An 18,983-nucleotide genomic window follows, 5' to 3' on the forward strand; every position below is an offset into this window, starting at 1 on the left:
TCCTACTTCTTTGAAATATACATGGGGTATGTTGCAGATTTTTTTATTTATTTTTGAAGGTCTTCGTTGCTGCTGTAAATTTGGACTTTTCGGTTTGGTGCTTGTAGAAGTTCAAGAGATTCAGACAGGCATGTGCGTGCCTGCAAGAATGCTACAGGTGTCAGTGATATGAAGAAGTCTCTCTATCGTGTTATTTGTGCAGTGTTAACATTCATTCCAAGTTCCAGTGTGAGCGTGTGTACGTGAAGAAAGCCCATTGTACATTGTGTGCATGGAACTCGTCAAGAGTTGTTCATGAAGCTTAGCTCAATAAAAGCGAGAAAATGAAATAAATACTAAAATTCAATTTGCATTGTCTTTTGTATTTCTCAACTCTGCATGCATATTGTATGAATACTCCAGTGAAAACACTTTGATTATGGGACATCTAGATAATTTCCTGATATCTGTGTGATATCTAAATGTTGTCCAATATAGGATATCCTACAAAGGATCAGTGACGCACCAACTATTTCTCGAGTGGGAAGGGGCAAACAACAAACTATCGAACCCACCTTTCTCTCTCTCTCTCTCTCTCTCTCTCTCTCTCTCTCTCTCTCTGTGTTGAAGATTGCTATTGCATTAAGAGAAAGAGCCAGTAAATGCACGTCTGCCAGTTAATTTTGATTGTCAGCCATACACACAATTATCAGTCGGACATGGCGAACCATGGTGGACCAAAAATTACTTCAATATATTCCCTGAAGTTATTGAAAATCTCTAGATGATGAAGTGACAAAAGGCAATTAGTGCCTGACAGAAGTCCCTGATGCCGCACAGTAGCAGCAGTACCGCAGTTATAAAAATACATTTGCTACAATTTTAATAATTCAACAAATAATTCGTGTGTAAGTCTATAGTACAAATTTATCGCTAATTAAGGCAATTGTATAGCAGAGGTCGTACACATCAAAGCAGCAAACATAAAAGACGATATTCATAAGAAAAAAAAATGATAGCAGATGTTTGCAAACTTGCAGAATGACAAACTAATTTCCAGCGAAGCTGTTTCTTTTGACCTGTTGAAATAATAGTTTTGTTTCCTGTAATTGCACCTTAAATGGTTGCTCGGTTCCATTTGAAACCTTGCCCCCATATTACACTTTTCGAGCACTTATTTTAGGAATTTTTGAAAGCCAGTAGTTCATCAACACATTTTACTTCACCAGAACATTACCCAAAGCTTATAGCATAGCATCCCCCGTATTATTGCTAGATTTTATCTCGGTTAAGTTCCCAGATCTCCCTGAGAAGCGAGATGAATTCCGCTTTGTTCGTAAAACACATTGATAACGTTCTGGATCGCATGCATCCATAATTTACTTCAAATGCTGCAGTTTGTTCCCTCACTTTCAACTTTGCCTATGCCATTACCCATAACGTGCCCCTTATTTTCACCAAATGTAACCAAGGTACCTTTATTAGCTCACTGATGACCTCCAGAAACCATCTATGAACGTCGTATCACGCTTGAAAATAGGAAAAATGAAAATGAGGGTTAATTGATTACTCGGTACTGGACCAGGACAGGCAGACAGACAGAGAACTTTATTTAGGTCCCGAGGTACGCTACCACTCAAGGCAGTGCAGCAGCGGGCCGCTCCCACGTCGGGACGTGTAGGCCGAGCCTCACCGCCATGTCGCAGGCCCTCTGGACGGCCATGAGTTGATGTAGGTCTGAGCTCCTGATTCCTCTTCAGTCGTGCGTTGAGGACCCTGTAATGAAGAACTTAAAGATTTTGTCAGACATGGAACTTAACATGACCACCCCTCCCAAATTTTCCCCAAAAATATAAACATGTTGTAACTTACAGATATGTCGAGGCAATGGGAAGCATAGCTGATAGCGGCCATATATCACACATTCTAAAACTTAATGCATTTTTGTTTACAAAAGCTGCGTTCGATCCAACTCATTTAATTTCACATAGAGATTTTTCATAGCGTTCCACCTATGTGTGCTACATTTGGTCTTGGTGGCATTTGTAGTTCTGACAGGGCAACAGGTTAAGTTCTGTCCTGTTCGTTAGGCACACTCGCAAAGCTAGAGCACTTACAATGGTAATTTATTACCACAGCCTCAATTACCCACCCACTTTCAACTTTGCCTTCACATAACCTGTTACCTCGTGCTTATACTGTCACCAAACAAAGAAGCTGACTTGTTTCGTTCACTGAGGACCCCAGGCGAACCCAATATATGTATCGCTCATAAAAAAAATGAGGGTTCAATAATTATTCATAACGCTCCTAAGTAAGCCAGCAACGTTTGAACTTCGTGACATATTCCACTTAAGCTGCGCCCATTCCTTCTAGATATAAAGTTTGTGGAATGCATAGTACCCGTGGAAATTTTGGAAACAGCTGATTAGCAGCAGCTTGACACTTTCAAACATTTGCTTAAGATGTTTTTTAAATATTTGTATTATATTTTTTTACAAAAGCTGTATTTGATCTACACACATTTAACCTCGCACACAAACTTAGGGTAGCATTCCCCATATATTAGCAAGCTTTGATCTCAGTTGCGATTGCAATTATACCATGGCAGCGGTATAAGTTTTACACCACTCGTAAACACTTCTAACACTCCGGACCACTTACATATGTAATCTACTGTAAAAAGGCGCATTTAACCAACATTTCTGGAACATTGCCTACACATTACACATACCGTGCCTCTAAATTTCCCCAGATATGAACAAGGTGCCCTGCTCAGTTCGCCGAAGACACTGCAGAAACAAACTGTGAGCCTCTTATGACAAACAAAAATAGAAAGAACGAGGATTCAGTAATTATTTATAACGTTGCATTTAAAACAGGTACGTGAAAATGTTGCAGTGCATTACACTAAAAATTATCCCTATTATCATGGAATTTAAAGTTCACTATTGTTTTAGCAGTTTGGAAAACGTTTGAAGTAATGGCAGTGTAAAAACTTTGAAACACTTGAACAAGAACAAGTAACTTTCTACAAAGGCTGCAATAAACCCACACAGATTAAACGTTTATCGCTCGTCACACTGAACACGATTCCTACTTAAATGAAATATAAACACTGAATCACGTAGTGCACCGAGGAAACAAGGAAAAGCAACTAAATACCTTGTATAATGCATAAAAGTTGGGAGGAAGCAGGTATTTAGTCAATATTTTCAATGCATATGTATAAACCTACAGAGTTCAAACTTTCTATATATATATCACCCAGAAAGTTACTCCCATTTCTTGAAAATATGAAATCTGTACGTCTTTTGCTTCTGCCAGGGAACACGTGCTAGTGTAACTCTTATGTTGAAACAGCCTAAAAATAATATTAACACCCAGACAACGTCACAAGTGACAGATGCCAATAGACAAAATTCAAGGCAGTGTTGTAATTGTATTGTAATGTCTCTCCACATTGGAGAGTGTTTTCTTCTTAAAATATGAAGCACAAAATAACACAACACAAAAACGCGGAAAGTTCACACAGGACAACTGCTAACATAATTGTTGCTCACGAACTCGTCCAACTGTCTACATTCCTGAACGTCGTCACCAGCATATCTAGGATAAATGGTGATTACACAATGAAATTCAACAGCCTCTGGACATATATATAGATTTGTAGCAGCACCAATGAGGCAACGCCCCGAAAGATGAGACAGAGCTACTGCCATCGCCGTTTCTACACATTCACACTGAACGCGCTCAGTGCCCATGACACTACAGCCAGCGCCTCTGACGATGGCTTGGCAAGTTTCGACCTTGGAAGAATAGTTGGGTTCACTCGTTGTGTGTCACTGCCTCTTCTCCCCTCGCAGCGTTACTGATACAAGTTCGTGTTGTGGATCTGTGTTTACGCAATGGCATCACGTAAACGCATGCATGCTAATAAGGCTATATTTTTTATGTAAACTTCGTACAGGCTCATGTAGACGAGTGTAATGCCGGGCAGATGCTTTGACATAGAGTAAAGAGCCAACTGCTACGACATCTAAAACCCCTTAAACTTCGTAAAGTAGCGACACTCTGCGACACTCTCCTCCGCCTTCACTCCTCGTTTCTCCTCTCTTTCACGCTCCATCCTAGACCGTGGCGCCACCTACACTGCTCGAGCGTAGCAACGGTGCCAACATGCGCTCCTCACCACTCCGTAGATGCTTCTCAAGCAAAAATGGTGCTGAAGCAAGGCGCAAGGGCCCACATGATTCTATTAGGCCAATAGCGACACGACAGCGACCTCGGCCAGAGCGCGCGAGGAGGAAGCGGCATTCTTCAAAGCGTGACGCTACTTTACGAAGTTTAAGGGGTTTTAATGACGTCGTGTGCTGCACTTGCCTCGCTGGGCTGTAGCCAATCAGAGAAGACACCGTGTCTTTTGCATCAGCACATGAAAAGCGCCCGATTCCGCACTTCGCCTGAATTCGCACTTACTGGCTGCGTATACGCCCTTGCATAAAACTAAACGCCAATGTACGAGTTTCCTTTCACCAACAAATCTAGACTGCGAATGCGCAGTGCACGAAGACAACTTCCCAATGCATATAAAATACAGCGCATATAGTCTGAAACAACCCGTACCCTCTGTGAGTAGGACAATTTTATCTTCTTGGAAGATTAGCTCACCTTCCTCTGTGACATATGTGCTCGTGCCAGTACATCGCTGCCGTCCTTGAAACGAATATTGACTATCGTCAATATATCAGCGCCGAGAGTAACAGACAAAATGGCGACACGTGAATTTGCAACGCCAGCCTGCTTGTTTGCCGTCTGCTGCCTACACACTCATCAAAACTACAGTGTAGGAAGTGCAGTTTTCATGCTACGCTGGAGCTATAAAAAAATGGCTTCGTGTAGATCGGCGGAGCTACACTTTTCTACACACACTCGTGTAGCCAGTGTAAGAAAAAAATAGCCCTCTTGTAGATGCAGCGTGCATGTGTTTACGTGATGCAATTGCGCAAACACAAGTAAACCCAGATGTACAACAGGAACTTGTATCAAAAGAATTGACAGTGGCTTATAACTCGGCTATGCCAGGATATATACGTAGCGAAAGCTAAGGCATGGTTGGCCTTGGTTAATCTTGATTGCAAGTCCAGGTTAGTCTGGTTAGTCTAGCTGTGTTGTGGCGTTTAGCCAGTCGTTCGGCGCGCTGTTCATCTGTTTCCTGGGTGACTCGTTTCCTCTTCATCTCATTCCGATGTCGATTCCAGGCCTCCTCCTGCTTATCAGAATTGTCGCCGTCCATACTGCCGCCTCAACTGTGGTTGCAGCGCACGCGAGCTCTTCTTTTCAGTCCTCCGACATGTTATCAGGCATGCGACGCAACTCGCGAAGCGAGCGGAGGCAAGCGCAACGACGAGGAACGCGTTGTGACCTCATACCAAACGGCGGCGGCATAAAGGCGCGGCGCTGCGCAGCGGCGGAACACCTGTGGCTCGGTGCTACTAGTGGCGCACGCGCAGTAGGTACTAGGGAGCGAGAGAGAGAGAGAGAGAGAAAATTGGCAGTGGCTTTGCTCGGCTATGCCAGGATATACGTAGCGAAAGCTAAGGCATAGCATGGTTAGTCTTGGTTAATCTTGATTGCAGGTCCAGATTAGTCTGGTTGTCTAGCTATGTTGCGGCGTTTAGCCAGTCGTTCAGCGCGCTGTTTGTTTCCTGGGCAATTCGTTTCCTCTTCATCTCGATCCCATGTCGATTCCAGGCCTCCTCCTGCTTATCAGAATTGTCGCCGTCCATACTGCCGCCTCAACTGTGGTTGCAGCGCACGCGAGCTCTTCTTTTCAGTCCTCCGACATGTTATCAGGCATGCGACGCAACTCGCGAAGCGAGCGGAGGCAAGCGCAACGACGAGGAACGCGTTGTGACCTCATACCAAACGGCGGCGGCATAAAGGCGCGGCGCTGCGCAGCGGCGGAACACCTGTGGCTCGGTGCTACTAGTGGCGCACGCGCAGTAGGTACTAGGGAGCGAGAGAGAGAGAGAGAGAGAAAATTGGCAGTGGCTTTGCTCGGCTATGCCAGGATATACGTAGCGAAAGCTAAGGCATAGCATGGTTAGTCTTGGTTAATCTTGATTGCAGGTCCAGATTAGTCTGGTTGTCTAGCTATGTTGCGGCGTTTAGCCAGTCGTTCAGCGCGCTGTTTGTTTCCTGGGCAATTCGTTTCCTCTTCATCTCGATCCCATGTCGATTCCAGGCCTCCTCCTGCTTATCAGAATTGTCGCCGTCCATACTGCCGCCTCAACTGTGGTTGCGGCGCACGCGAGCTCTCCTTTTCAGTCCTCCGACATGTTATCAGGCATGCAACGCAGCTGACGAAGCGAGCGGAGGCAAACGCAACGACGAGGGAACGCGGTGTGACGTCGTGTGCCTCCTCGGAACACCGCCACGGCGAAATCGCAAGTTCGCGGCCAGTAAAGCTTTCGCTGTAAAACGTCGAGAGGCGAGAAGAGGCAGCAACTTCCGACGCTACACAACGAGGCAACGCACCGAAAGTTCGACAAAGCTACTGCCGACGCCGTCCGCGTTTCCCCGAGTTCACGCGGAACGCACACAGTGTCTGTGACTATAGCCAGCGCATCTGACGGCGGCTCGGCAAGTTTCGCATATGAGTTTCGACCTTGCTGGACCCACTTGTCGTGTAGCGTCGGAAGTCGCTGCTTCTCCTTGCCTCGGAGCGTACTGATACAAGTTCGTGTTGTAGAATTGTGTTTACGCAACGGCATCATGCAAACGCATGCACGCTACATCTGCAAAATTGGTGACCCTGGCACCCGCGACAGTTCAGGTATTTGATAATACAAAATTTTCATGCCACCCGCGCCCTTAGGTTTCGAAAGTGTGTGTGGGGGGGGGGGGGAGGGGGGGAGGAGTCGGGGCTGGAAGTGACACACTTTGCCCCTACAGTTCTTACAATAGGGGGGCAAGTGCCCCCTTTTTCTCCCCCGGTAAATACGCCTATGGCAAGGATGCACCAGGAGCGTTCAGTGGGCAAGTTCAAGGCTTTAACTTTCATGCATGCAGTGCGCCTAACTAGTCAAACCTCGATATAACGAATTATCGGATATAACTAATCTAAAGTGTTTCTCGCTAATATCGGCATGCAACATATACTATGTGCACTAGCTAACATTAGCCAAGCTGTTCAACAAGAAAGCTATTTAAAAAACACGGTGCAAATATGATTTCAAGACCTATGGTGTTCGGTCCTCAGGCCTCTGGTGACGAAGTATCGTACATCTTAAAATCGTATCTAGCATGGTGTTTTTTTTTCTTTCTTTTTAAATCTTTCTTTTCCACTTGGCTAACATTAGCTGGGACAGCCCGGGAGTATAACAAATATTGGATATAACAAAGTTTCGTGTTGGATGCAGCTTTTTAAGATGATGTTTAAATGTAGTGGGAGAGCTTTTCACTTCACCTCCTTAGTCTGGATTTACGATATTGTGAGCAAATGTAGTCCCTTCTTAATCTTTAGTCCATCAAATAGTTGTTAATGACAAATTTCCCTTAATGACAGGTTCATGCAGGTTGTTGCATGATAATGAAGGATGCTTGTCATGGCATTGCTTTTGGTTGCCCAAAATGACTGCTTACAGTCCACGCAGGTAAAAATTGATAGGCACTTTTGTCTGGAATAGCCTTCATAATAACCAAGCAGTTCAGACATCTTTGCATACATTCTTGAAACATTTAATGCAATCGTTTATTAACACTATGTAGCAATACATGTACGTCTTCACAAACTTCTGCTCTCCCCTGAAAATGACTTTGTGCTGTAAAAATTTTTATTCTTATCTGTAAGTACCATTCTGACTGCTATGGAAGCCTTGTTTTGTAACAAGGCTTCCATACGGAAGCTGGAACATCTTAAAAAGTTTTCAAACTACTGTTTTTGATCGGCATTTTCACTATTTAATTCATTCAACTTGCAAATTATTTTGGGCAAGGCCAGAAGTGTTCACTGGTGCCCAGACGAGTATTCTCGAGCATGGCACTTAAAGGATTGAATAAACTTTATATAAACTCACTGGGGGTGTGCAGGCCAAGCTGTCATGGTCGTAGGTCTAATTGCATGCCATTACATGCTGTGAAACTTCAAATGCATTCGTTTAACAAGCACAGCCAGAACAACATGCGGCATCCCTGTTTACATGGGCAACATCATACCTAGCCTTACTGTTAAACAACATCAAATATTGCTCTGCATCATGATAACATCAATATTGCCATGCCTGCCAATATTTCAAGGTCAACTTTAGTATCAAGCTAAATGTTTCCAATCTGCATACTTGTTAAAAAGCATATGGTAGAGTTACTACAACTTCGAAAACATGCGTCTGTACTCCACATTCCAAAGCAACAGAGACTATAAATAAACACTTTAACAAAGGGCTTCGAATGAACCCTGATGCCTTGGGGTTCTTTAAATGTGCACTTAAGTTATGGTAGAGTAAGGTTTTTGCATTCCACTTCCATCCAAATGAGATCGCTGCTACTGAACCACTGAAGTGGGTACAGCCTAGATTAAAACAGAAATGTAAGCACTCTTGTTCAATTCCTAGTGTGATAGCGTTTAGGGCTCCGAGTCACAGAAAATCCGGTGTTGAGTCAGTGGAGTTGTCCAGGAGCAAACGTTTCTGTACGTTTAGGTATACGTATATGCCATGCCTTGCTATTATAAGACATGCAGTATATGCGGGTTGTATTGCCACACCATTCTATCACTAAGTTGCTCATACCTTGTCGTACATTTTTGACAAATGTATTCCTAGGAATTTTGAGAATGACAGCCCACAAACAAATGCCGTGAAACAGAACACTGACAGCACGTCTTTTATGTTAAATCTTCTCAGACTTAAATATTAAAAGTTCTGAACAATAACGGAGACCTGAAAATGATGTAGTTGCTCTGGCGCGGCTGTGCACTACCTCTGGGAGCAGCCCGTGCAAGAGGTCGCATTTCTACCAGAGAGCTCACCTTCGTGCATAGCATTCGCCGCCAGCGTTTCCTGGTAAGCATAACAGTTACGTAAGCTGCAGTTGCCGGGAAGCGCAAGAAGCACTCGGGTATCCTTGAATTAAAGGTGAAGCTTAAGAGGAAGCTTTAGCTCGGGCCCAACTCCAACGTGGCCTACTCAAATGCATTGAAAACGCAAAAACGTTTTTCAGAGATAACCCCTGGATTGATATTAATGAAATTTGTCGCATTTGAGAGAGAAAGTTAAATTCTAGTGACTGTTGGGAGCGGAATTTCGATTTAAGGCTTGAATTTTGTTAAAAAGACTCTCAAATATTTCACCGTTTGAAAAAAATAGAAGCGCTAGCTCTGCATCAAGAACAGATATCAAGGTTCTGTAAACTGCATCCATCAGATTATTCAGAGTGGACAAATTCGATATGTCATTTTACATCTTATGTGAATTTGTTAAGTTGGTTACAAGGGTTCTGCAAAAGCTGTATTTCCATATTACAAAATTTTTTTATATTCACATGTAACATATCAATTTTGCCTGCTTTAGATGTACTATTAGGTGCAATTCACAGAATTGTATTATCATTTTTCGTTGTTGAATTAGAGTTCTAAACTTTACAATTTCGTTTTTTGAAAATTTTCGATTTTTGCTAATTTTTAATAAAAAATTGACGACCTAACTCAAAAATTTGAAACCAACAGTCACTAGATTTTAAGTTTTTCTTTTAAGTGCAACAAACCTCGTCCAATTCGGTGCAGTGGTTATCGAGAGGAACGAATTCAGCTTTTACATGTATTTAGATAGGAGTACCCGAGCTAAAGCTTCCTCTTAAGAAGCATCCTCCAAGTTTTCATGTTGTTGTAAAAAAAGAAAGTTATGATACGCCCCAACAAACCTCATTCCTTCTGATGATACGGGTGGTTGCAGATGGTATACACCGTTCAGTTATGAGTACACTTTTGTGACCATACAAAGACATTTCAACTACAGAAATCCTGTCAAAATATCTGAGCCATTGAAAAAAAAGAAAGACGTCAAGTTCTGGCGCAAAAAATTTAGCGTACTGCTTGCAGCTCTAGGTACTAAAAGTTTCTTGAAAATTGGACATCATCCCAGATTAATTAATAACCTCAATATCTATGCTGATAACTCTAAAGCACTTCCTTTCATGTGAATTTTTGCTTTTCAGACTTTAGCAACTTCACACTAGCCAAAAGAATGCCCTCTTTCACTGAGACTTGCTTGTTGCCGCTGTTGTCATTACTTGAAACAGCAGGCCCCACACCCATGTCAAAAATGGCTGCCATTTTCCAACATATTCTTCACAAAAGTGATACTAAGATAAGGATAGCCTGTAAAACGTTAAATTTTGCCACCAAATTTGTTCTTTCTCCTAGAAAGAAACCTTTATAAAGCCAATAACTGGATACAGCAGATAATGCTTGCATCCCAGAAGCACTCAAATGTCATTCCCATCGAAAACATTACAGTAGGCTAATAAGCAGCTAGCAAATGCCCGACTATTTTTACTCAGCTCCTATAACAGGCATCAAAATTGTAAAAAAAAAAGAAAAATTATGAATTCTCTGTGCATTGTGTAGCAAATTGCCACCATGTATTTTTCATTAAAAATATAGCTTGAAAATTATTTCAAGTTTCAGCGACTACGTATTTCATTGCTATACACTGCACTGATTACAGGTAAACATGCAACACTTTCCTTCTTTTTGATTCTATTAGGTTTGAAGAAGCTCTTCTGAATATCGTACATTACACACCATGAGGTAAAGGGTTAAACAAATCTGGGAAGTCCATGTAACACGTATCAAGCAGATAAGCAAGCAGATAAGGAAAGTAATTGACATTAAGAGAAGGAACCTGCCGCTGGAACTGATTGAAGAATCATTAGATGCAGACGTAATTTGGGGGGAGTAAATGGAGAGCTTTGGAAGTTACCTGCGTACCACAAGTGGACCCGATTTGACCACTGTAACAATGATGACAGTCACCAGGTGTACTTGGCCCCTCATCTTCCCACAGGCTTCTGCTGCTCCCAACTTTGCAATGCCACAAAATATTTCACAGAATGGGCAGCAAAAAAACTTCTTTAATTCACATAAGTGTTGGCCAGATGCCAACACACATTCAAACAGCTTTGCAGTCTTCAGTATGCACATGCAGCAAGATAGCCCGTCAATTCCTCACATTTGGTTCAAACACGCAAGCACTGGGTTGCCTTCAGCCACTGGTTCGAAGATATACATTTACATATAAAATAAAAAAAAAATAAAAAAAGAAAACATGCTTCCTGAGTGCCGTGTCTCCGTCTTTGTGGGAGCTGGCTTGAAAGCAGCCTCGCAGTACAAACACCATTGCATCCACCAGCACACAAATCTCGCCATTCAAACAGCAGTACGTATCAGCTCTGAGAAACGAGCGTTCCTGATGACTGGCACGACAAGCTCACTCGGTGCCCGCCCTCTGGCCATGCAGGAAACAAAATTACAAATTACGTTTTCCACGATTTTACAATGTCATCAGCCACGCTACTGCTCCACAGTGCTTTGTTCAGGGACTGAATGCAATGATAGATTCAAGAAATTGCCCTTAAGTAGTCCACGCACACTTAGCAGTGCCTTAGGCAAAGGGCGGCGTGGAGAAGCAATTTTCTAGAGACACGATTGAGTTTTGAACGTTAGCAGCATGGCTTGTAATCGTACTGGTAGTGGCACGCAATGTGGATATTGGAAAACGCACACGGTTAAGAACCTTGCCTGCCTCTTGGTGACAAGCAGTTTGAGGACACGGAGCAAGTGGTTGCGAACGACTGAGAAGAGTATTTTACAAAGGTTATTTTTCAAGTTTGAGAGAGCTACTTCTGTCCACGATGGCTTTTCAATCTCGCAGTGCACCACTGTGACACTTTTGCTTTACAATGAAAAACTGAACTTCACGGAACACATTCTGCAGTGTTTTTTTGTACAGCTCGTGCAGGCTGAACACCTTGCTGCCAGTAAAATAGAAGTACCAATCTATTAATTCCAGCTTGGCCATCACGATACGCCAAACTCTATCAAACACAGCCTCTCACCAGTGCCATGCACTGACTGTAATTAGTGAACAACCACTTCTGATAGATCGACAAGGCTTAGTACGTACAGCCACTATGCATTGCGATCTCAAATTTGTGCATCCTGGACTCGTGTTTTCACTGTAAAGCGACACATAGCAACGTCGATTAAGAAATGTTGTACTTTCTGGGTCCCATATCTTCAAATGCTTCCGTTCTTGCACGGTTTAATCGCTTGGCAATTAGCCCGAATCTCGGCCTTCCATTCTGTCTGCCGATGGTGAGCTCAGCACCAAGCTACGATCTGCCGAGGCAACAGTGAAAGCAAGAGTCATCCTCCCTCCATCCCACTATCGGAAGGCTGCCAACTACCCATGGTGTGCTGGTGTAAGATGCACCATACAGTACCACAGCACTTTAACAAGGGCACTTGCAATGTATTTTGGTGTTGGCAGTCAGCACGTTCAGTGAGTCAAGGCTCAGAAACAGCTTCAAACAGTGGCGATGGCAAGAACGAGTGACTCGGCACGTCCACACCGCCACAAGAGGCACTGTTGGCGAGGCACACAACTATGTACAACACGCACTATCCCAGGTGGTTGGGGAAGTAGCCGGGCGGCAGCCATGAGCAGCCACATGCCGGAGTGACGACGCCCGGTCAGCTGGGCTGCTGCACCACCTGAAGCAGACGCCCGTCGGAAGTCAGGAGAAGAATGGGCGTCTGCATAGTGTTCGGCATCGTCGTCTGCAAAAGCACCGTTGCAGTGGCCTGTTGTGGCTCCTCAGCAGACTGTGCCTGTGCCATGGGAATAAGCTGACTGATCATGTCTTGTGACACGGCTGGCACCTCGGGCTGCTGTAGAACCACCTGCTGCGGTTTCGGTGGACTCTGCGGCACGACAAACACGAGCTGCTGCTGCGACCCATTGGAGCCTATGAGTTGTTGATGCTGTTGCGACGACACAAATGTGTCACCCCTTGCAGTGTGCACCCCACTTGATACGGTGCCCACCACACCGTCCATGCTGGAGCACACGTTGTTTGACGCGGTAGCTGTGTTGCGGGACTTGAAGATCTTCCGCGGCGTCGTGATGGGTGCCAGTGGCGGAACCTCTTTGGTCTTGGTGGTCGTCGGTGAGCTTGAGTGCTTCCACCACGGGTACATGCGTTGCCGCGGGGGCAACGTCTCTCGCCGGTGATTCTGTACACACGTCGAGTAGGAAACGTTCGGCTGCACGGCGGACGACGTCACGGGGAACGTCTGCACCAGCGATGGCACCACGGAGAGTTCCATGGTGGATGTAGTCACAGGATTTGTTTGCACCAGGGATGATGCCATAGAGACATCTACGGCAGACGAAGTCACGGCCAGCGTCTGTACAAGTGATGGCGCAGCAGGGATGTTCATGGTGGATGAGCTCACGGGCAGCGTCTGCACAACTGACTGCACCATAGGAACATTCTGCACAACTGGTGGTGCCATCTGAAGGTTTTGCACTACCGGCGAGGAAGCAGATATGTTTTGCATGCCCGACAGTGCACCAGTAAGAGCCTGCGCGGCTGGCGTCGCTGCCGGGAAGCCCTGCCCCACAGGTGGCGCTGTTGGAAGCGGTAGCGACTGGAGGTTGTTACCGAGGCTGGCCTCGTCAAGGGTTGTGTACTCCACATGCAACAGAATCTCCTGGCCACTGTTGTCCACTGCTGGCACCAGGACAGCCTTCTGCGAGGGGCGCTGCTCTTGTTCTTGCCTGCAGACATCCTCCATGACCACGTCGTTGGCCAGGGGCAAACTCTGGGCCTCCGCCACACCATCCTGTACTGCTGCTGCGCTCTGCATCTCCTCCGGCATCACAACTTGCTCTTGTACGACCGCTGGCATCACGGCAGCAGGGGCCTGGACCATCTGAGGTGTCGATGGACGGGCAGGCTCCGAAAAAGTCGTAATGCCTGCCTCAAGCAGTGAGCGCACCTTCGTTGGTCGTTTAAGCTGGTCAGATGACCTCTTGTGGTGGTCTGTAGGCCGCTTGGGCGGATCAGCCTGCATCCTCACGCTGGCAAACGGCCGTATCCAGGTCGTTGAGCTTGGCGTCACAGTCGACAGCAGTGCAGATGACGAGTTCCTGGCCAGTATGTGTGGCACGGCCGCCTTTGCAGCTGGTTCTTTAGGCACCACAGGAATCGACCGCTGTGGAGGTGGAATAGAACTAACAGTTTGAGTGGAGGCCTGGCAGAAGGACACCCTGCTAGCTTGGCTAGAAGGCTGGGCAGCGGGCTGATCAGATGACTGGCTTGTGGCCACTTCCTCGTCCGAGTTTGTTAGCCCATTGGGCAGTGACAATGCAATCTTGCGCTTCCGCAGCACACGCCACCCGCTGTAGTCCTTGCCGTCTTCTTGCATTTCGGCCTCCTCCTGATCTTCAACATTGTCGTTGTACTCCTCCTGGCTCATGCTTTCCTCGGAAGAAGAATCTTCGTCGAGGCACTCGTCCTTGTAGTGCATCGTCCAGGAGTCCACAGCATCCTGTAGGTGCGAAAGAAGTCACAAACTCAGCCATTCGAACTTTCTCAGCTGTTCCTGCCTGGGATTCTTTAGCGTGCACATATGTGCATATTCGCGAGCATCTTTACATTCTGCCCCCACTGAAATGCCATCATGGCCTTTTATGCAACTCGATAATCATTACATACACATAAACAACTCGAAAGTACGAACGTGCTTCAAAAACCGTAACCAGCTCAAAGGGCCCACGACCTCACCTCGCCACCATGGGTTTCCTGGGTGTCCGGCTGATGCCACTCGCGGTGGAGTCGGGTGCGCAGGGTCACATCCGCCTGCTGGAACGCAGCCTCCTCGGCCTCCCACTCGGAGAGCAGGGCCCGCAGCTGCTCCAACAGAAGCCGCTCAGTGCTCTCCTCCGCCTTCTCTGCCTCTGCAGCTCCCTGCCAAGTAGGACGCCCGCATATGCGGTTTAGTTGGCGTGGCCATTGACAAGCACGAGCGGCACCAGAAAATGGCAAGCTGCAGGGCATTATGGCATAGAGGTGACACACATGCGACCTTATTTTAAAAGCGAATGGCTTTCTTTGGCTCTTTGGCTTGTTTTCATGGTCAGTGGTTGGCAGTCGGATTTTGACGACCGATACAAAGATTCCAATGCAAAAAGCATGTGCGCACGCGGTACTGAGTTGCAGGGTGCGTTAGTTGCTGAACTGCTAAATGGCAACTAGTACTATAGCTGAGACACACATGCTGCCGACCTGTACTAACACTAAAGATGTGCTGGTTAACTGCTCCGTTCCCTATGGTAATACACAATGAAACAACAAACGCTAACTAGATATCGTCACTGCAAGAAATATACAAATATAAGCGCTTGGCTGTTCGCTTACAGTGGCAATAATCGTTGACAGCTTCTGCACACATTTTTATTCAGACAATTTTTTATCTACAAAACCAGAGCTGTACTCATCCTAGCTGGTAACACCAATATTGCCAACGATGAGCCATGCCTCATCCAGGCTACAGCTTCTGCTTTACTGAGCACAGGGGAGCCGCATTTATCAACTCAATTCACGTCATGCACTTTGAGTGTTGGAAGTTGAATTTATTCCTGGACGCACTTGATGACTCATCATCATCATCATCAGCCTGGTTACGCCCACTGCAGGGCAAAGGCCTCTGCCATACTTCTCCAACTACCCCGGTCATGTACTAATCGTGGCCATGTCGTCCCTGCAAACTTCTTAATCTTATCCACCCACCTAACTATCTGCCACCCCTTGCCATGCTTCCCTTCCCTTGGAATTCAGTCCTAACCCTTAATGACCATCGGTTATCTTCCCTCCTCCTCCTTATCCTATGCTGAGAGCTGAGATAATTACGTTTGAACTGTTCACATGTGCTGAGGGAAAGCCTCTATTTCAGAGCGGATGTCTTCCCTTAATATTTTGTGCAAATACAGGAGATAAACTACACATGTAATATCTTTACCGAATCGGGATATAATGTGCAATAATTTCTTGGAATAAAAAAAATAACAGTAAATTTTATGCACTTTTCTTTAAGAATGAACTTGGGAGGCTAAAGGAGTACTGAGAGATCGTTTTTAAGTTGTTGTAGAAACTCTACCACATTGTGGCGGCAAAACAAATGCAAACTACACACTGATACGCACAATGAATGCCCAAACTCAGCAGTGGGTTGTGGGACGAGCGTGTGTGCAACTCACTCACAGTGACCAAAGCAAAAGAAACTGCAGCTTCTTTTGCTTTGCTGTCTCAACGAGCAAGATCCATCCTTGGTGATATAGTCGTGTAGTAGTGACGGTGAAGAAAGCAGCAAAACTGTGAATGACAAATCTAGCGTTTTATGGGGCAAAGCTGTGCCCTGAAAAACAGGCTACATTCAAAGAACAACGATAGCGGCGAACAGAGTCGCCGATCACTGAAAAGCTCATCTGCCACTGCGGCGCGTCGAATTTTACGCATGAGTCATCAAAGGTTCCAGAGTTATTGCTGGTGCCCGCCTGTCTTCCAGAAAGTTCTAAACAATTCGCGTCACACATGCAATCAGATTACACAAGCTTCGGTGACAACAGACAGCAGACAGAACCATTGATAACATTCAAGAAACTTTCGACACATGCAAACACGTCCCGCACTGAGCGATAACATTTGTTAGATGGTGAAAAGCGCTCACCCGAAAAAGATAAAACAAGTACATGTGTCAATATATGCGTTTTGGTAGGATGAATAGAGCCCGGACGTGTGGAGTTAAGGCCAACTGTAATGACGGCTAAATTGGTTGTAATTGAGTACTGTCGTACATACCGTATTTACCCGCGTATAACCCGCCCCTGCGTATAACCCGCACCCCTAACTTTGAACTCGGCGGAAAAAAAAAAAAAACTCGCGTATAACCCGCACGTTTACCTGGAAAAAAAAAATGAGCGCTAGAAAGATGCAACTCACACTCAGTGATCATTTCGTTTTCAGAACATTTATTCAAACGACCGCCACCACGTCACTGGTTATCCGATTCTTAATCGTCGCCGCTCTCACTACTGCCATCCGAGGCTTCATCGCCACTCTCAAAGACGTAGTCGTCCTCGGAACCATCCAGACTATTACTGATCGCACATTTTTTAAAGCTTTTGCGCACCAAATCGGCCGGTATCGCTTTCCACGCATCCACGATCCACTGGCACAGCAATGGAATATCAGGCCTTCGCACGCGTCCCGTCGGTGTGAGGGCGTACATGCCGTCGGCCATCCACTGGGCATACAGCCGCTTCACGTGTGCCTTGAACGGCTTGTTCAGGCACACGTCGAGTGGCTGTAGCATGGACGTCATGCCGCCAGGTATTATGACGAGGTCGGTGCTGGTCTCGGCAAGGCGAGCCTTCACCGCATCAGTGCAGTGGCCTCTGAAGGAATCTAGTACGAGCATCGACCGGCGTGCCAGCAAGGCACCTGGTCTTCGCTCCCAGATTACTCGAAGCCAGTCACCGACTAGGCCACTGTTCATCCACGAATTTTCTTCCGCACGCACAACGATTCCTGGGGGCAGTGGAATGCCAGGTAGCGTCTTGCGTTTGAAAATCACATACGGGCGCAGTTTCGTCCCGTCAGCCAAAGCGCATAGCATGACTGTGCAGCGCAGCTTGGCATTTCCGCCGGTCAGCACGCTGACTGATTTGGAGCCCTTTTTTTCCATGGTCGTGTCCATCGGCATCTCAAAGTACACAGGTGTTTGATCAGCATTTCCCACCTGAGACAGCAAATAGCTGTGCTCCTTCCGAAGTGCGATCACATATCGTTGAAAGTTCAACAACTTTTCCTCGTAGGCTTCAGGAAGCCGCTGGCACATGGTTGTTCGCCGCCGCATAGAAAATCCATGTCTTCGCATGAAGCGCTGAAGCCATCCACGGCTTGCACGAAACTCACGTGGAATGTTCAATTCCCGGGCCAACTTCAGGGCTTCCATTTGCGCCATCTCAGTCGAAACAGCGTGGCCACGACTTCTCTGCTCCTCAATGAACTTCGCAAGCTGCGTCTCGAGGTGGGGGTACGCGCCAGTCTTCGGACCCCGAAACGCTCGCCTGTTCCGGTTCGTTGCTTCGAGACTCTCTTTTTTCTTCCTCCAGTCGCGAATGCACGACTCGTCGACGTCATGCTGTCTTGCAGCAGCTCTGTTGCCGATTTCTTCGGCAGCGGCTATAATCTTTAGCTTCTCTTTCGCTGTGAAACACTGCCGTCGAGTCGCACTCATGATGCCAAAACAAAGCAGGCAAACAGTGCAAACTGGGGTAAGTACACTAAACAGCGCCTAACGCGAGGCTCAACAATGCCGGCCTTTCGTTGGCCCTTCATCGGCTTGACAAGCATCGATGACGATGGGGATGGCGGACTACACGGGGAGGCCGCCGCACATTGCGGTGAAGCCGACCCCCCCCCCCCCCTCCCAAGGAAAAAATTCGCAGATAACCCGCACCCCCACTTTTTAAACGCGTTTTTTCACATTTTGGTGCGGGTTATACGCGAATAAATACGGTACCATCTTAGGATTATTGGCAAAGCTTTAGGACTGGTAACTGTCAAATTTTTTATCCTAACTGACCGCTTTAAATAACACTTCAGCATACCACACAGGCATCTTCTTGTCAGCGGACAGCAATGAATCAGACATTAGAACGTGGCCTGTGAGATGCTAAGTTCCCCGCAGGCTCTGCCTAATCTCAGAGGCTGTGCAGAAGAGCTGCACTGATTCTGGATTTTAGCGGCATTTCCAACAAGCTGTAATCGTAGCGTTTTTTTGCCATTTCCCCAGAATAACCATAAAAAAAGATAGTCATTTAATCAAGTGCCATTTTAGTGAAGCAGACCACTGTTGAAGTCATCGATAAATA

The 18,983-nt window shown here is 46.1% G+C and overlaps 1 protein-coding gene across 1 annotated transcript in view; it reads right to left on the reverse strand.

Annotated features, from left to right (window-relative positions):
- Positions 1-11,094: 11,094 nt before the first annotated feature.
- Positions 11,095-18,983, reverse strand: part of LOC142560771 (uncharacterized) — a 33,516-nt gene continuing 25,627 nt past the window's right edge. The window contains exons 11-12 of the mRNA XM_075673100.1: positions 14,833-15,015; positions 11,095-14,596 (exon numbers count right to left, since the gene is read on the reverse strand). Of these exons, the coding sequence (XP_075529215.1) occupies positions 12,734-14,596; positions 14,833-15,015 (2,046 nt within the window). The 3' untranslated portion in view covers positions 11,095-12,733. The remainder of the gene's footprint in view (positions 14,597-14,832; positions 15,016-18,983) is intronic.

Source organism: Dermacentor variabilis, chromosome 10, assembly GCF_050947875.1.
Source record: "Dermacentor variabilis isolate Ectoservices chromosome 10, ASM5094787v1, whole genome shotgun sequence".
In the NCBI taxonomy this organism is placed as follows: domain Eukaryota; kingdom Metazoa; phylum Arthropoda; class Arachnida; order Ixodida; family Ixodidae; genus Dermacentor; species Dermacentor variabilis.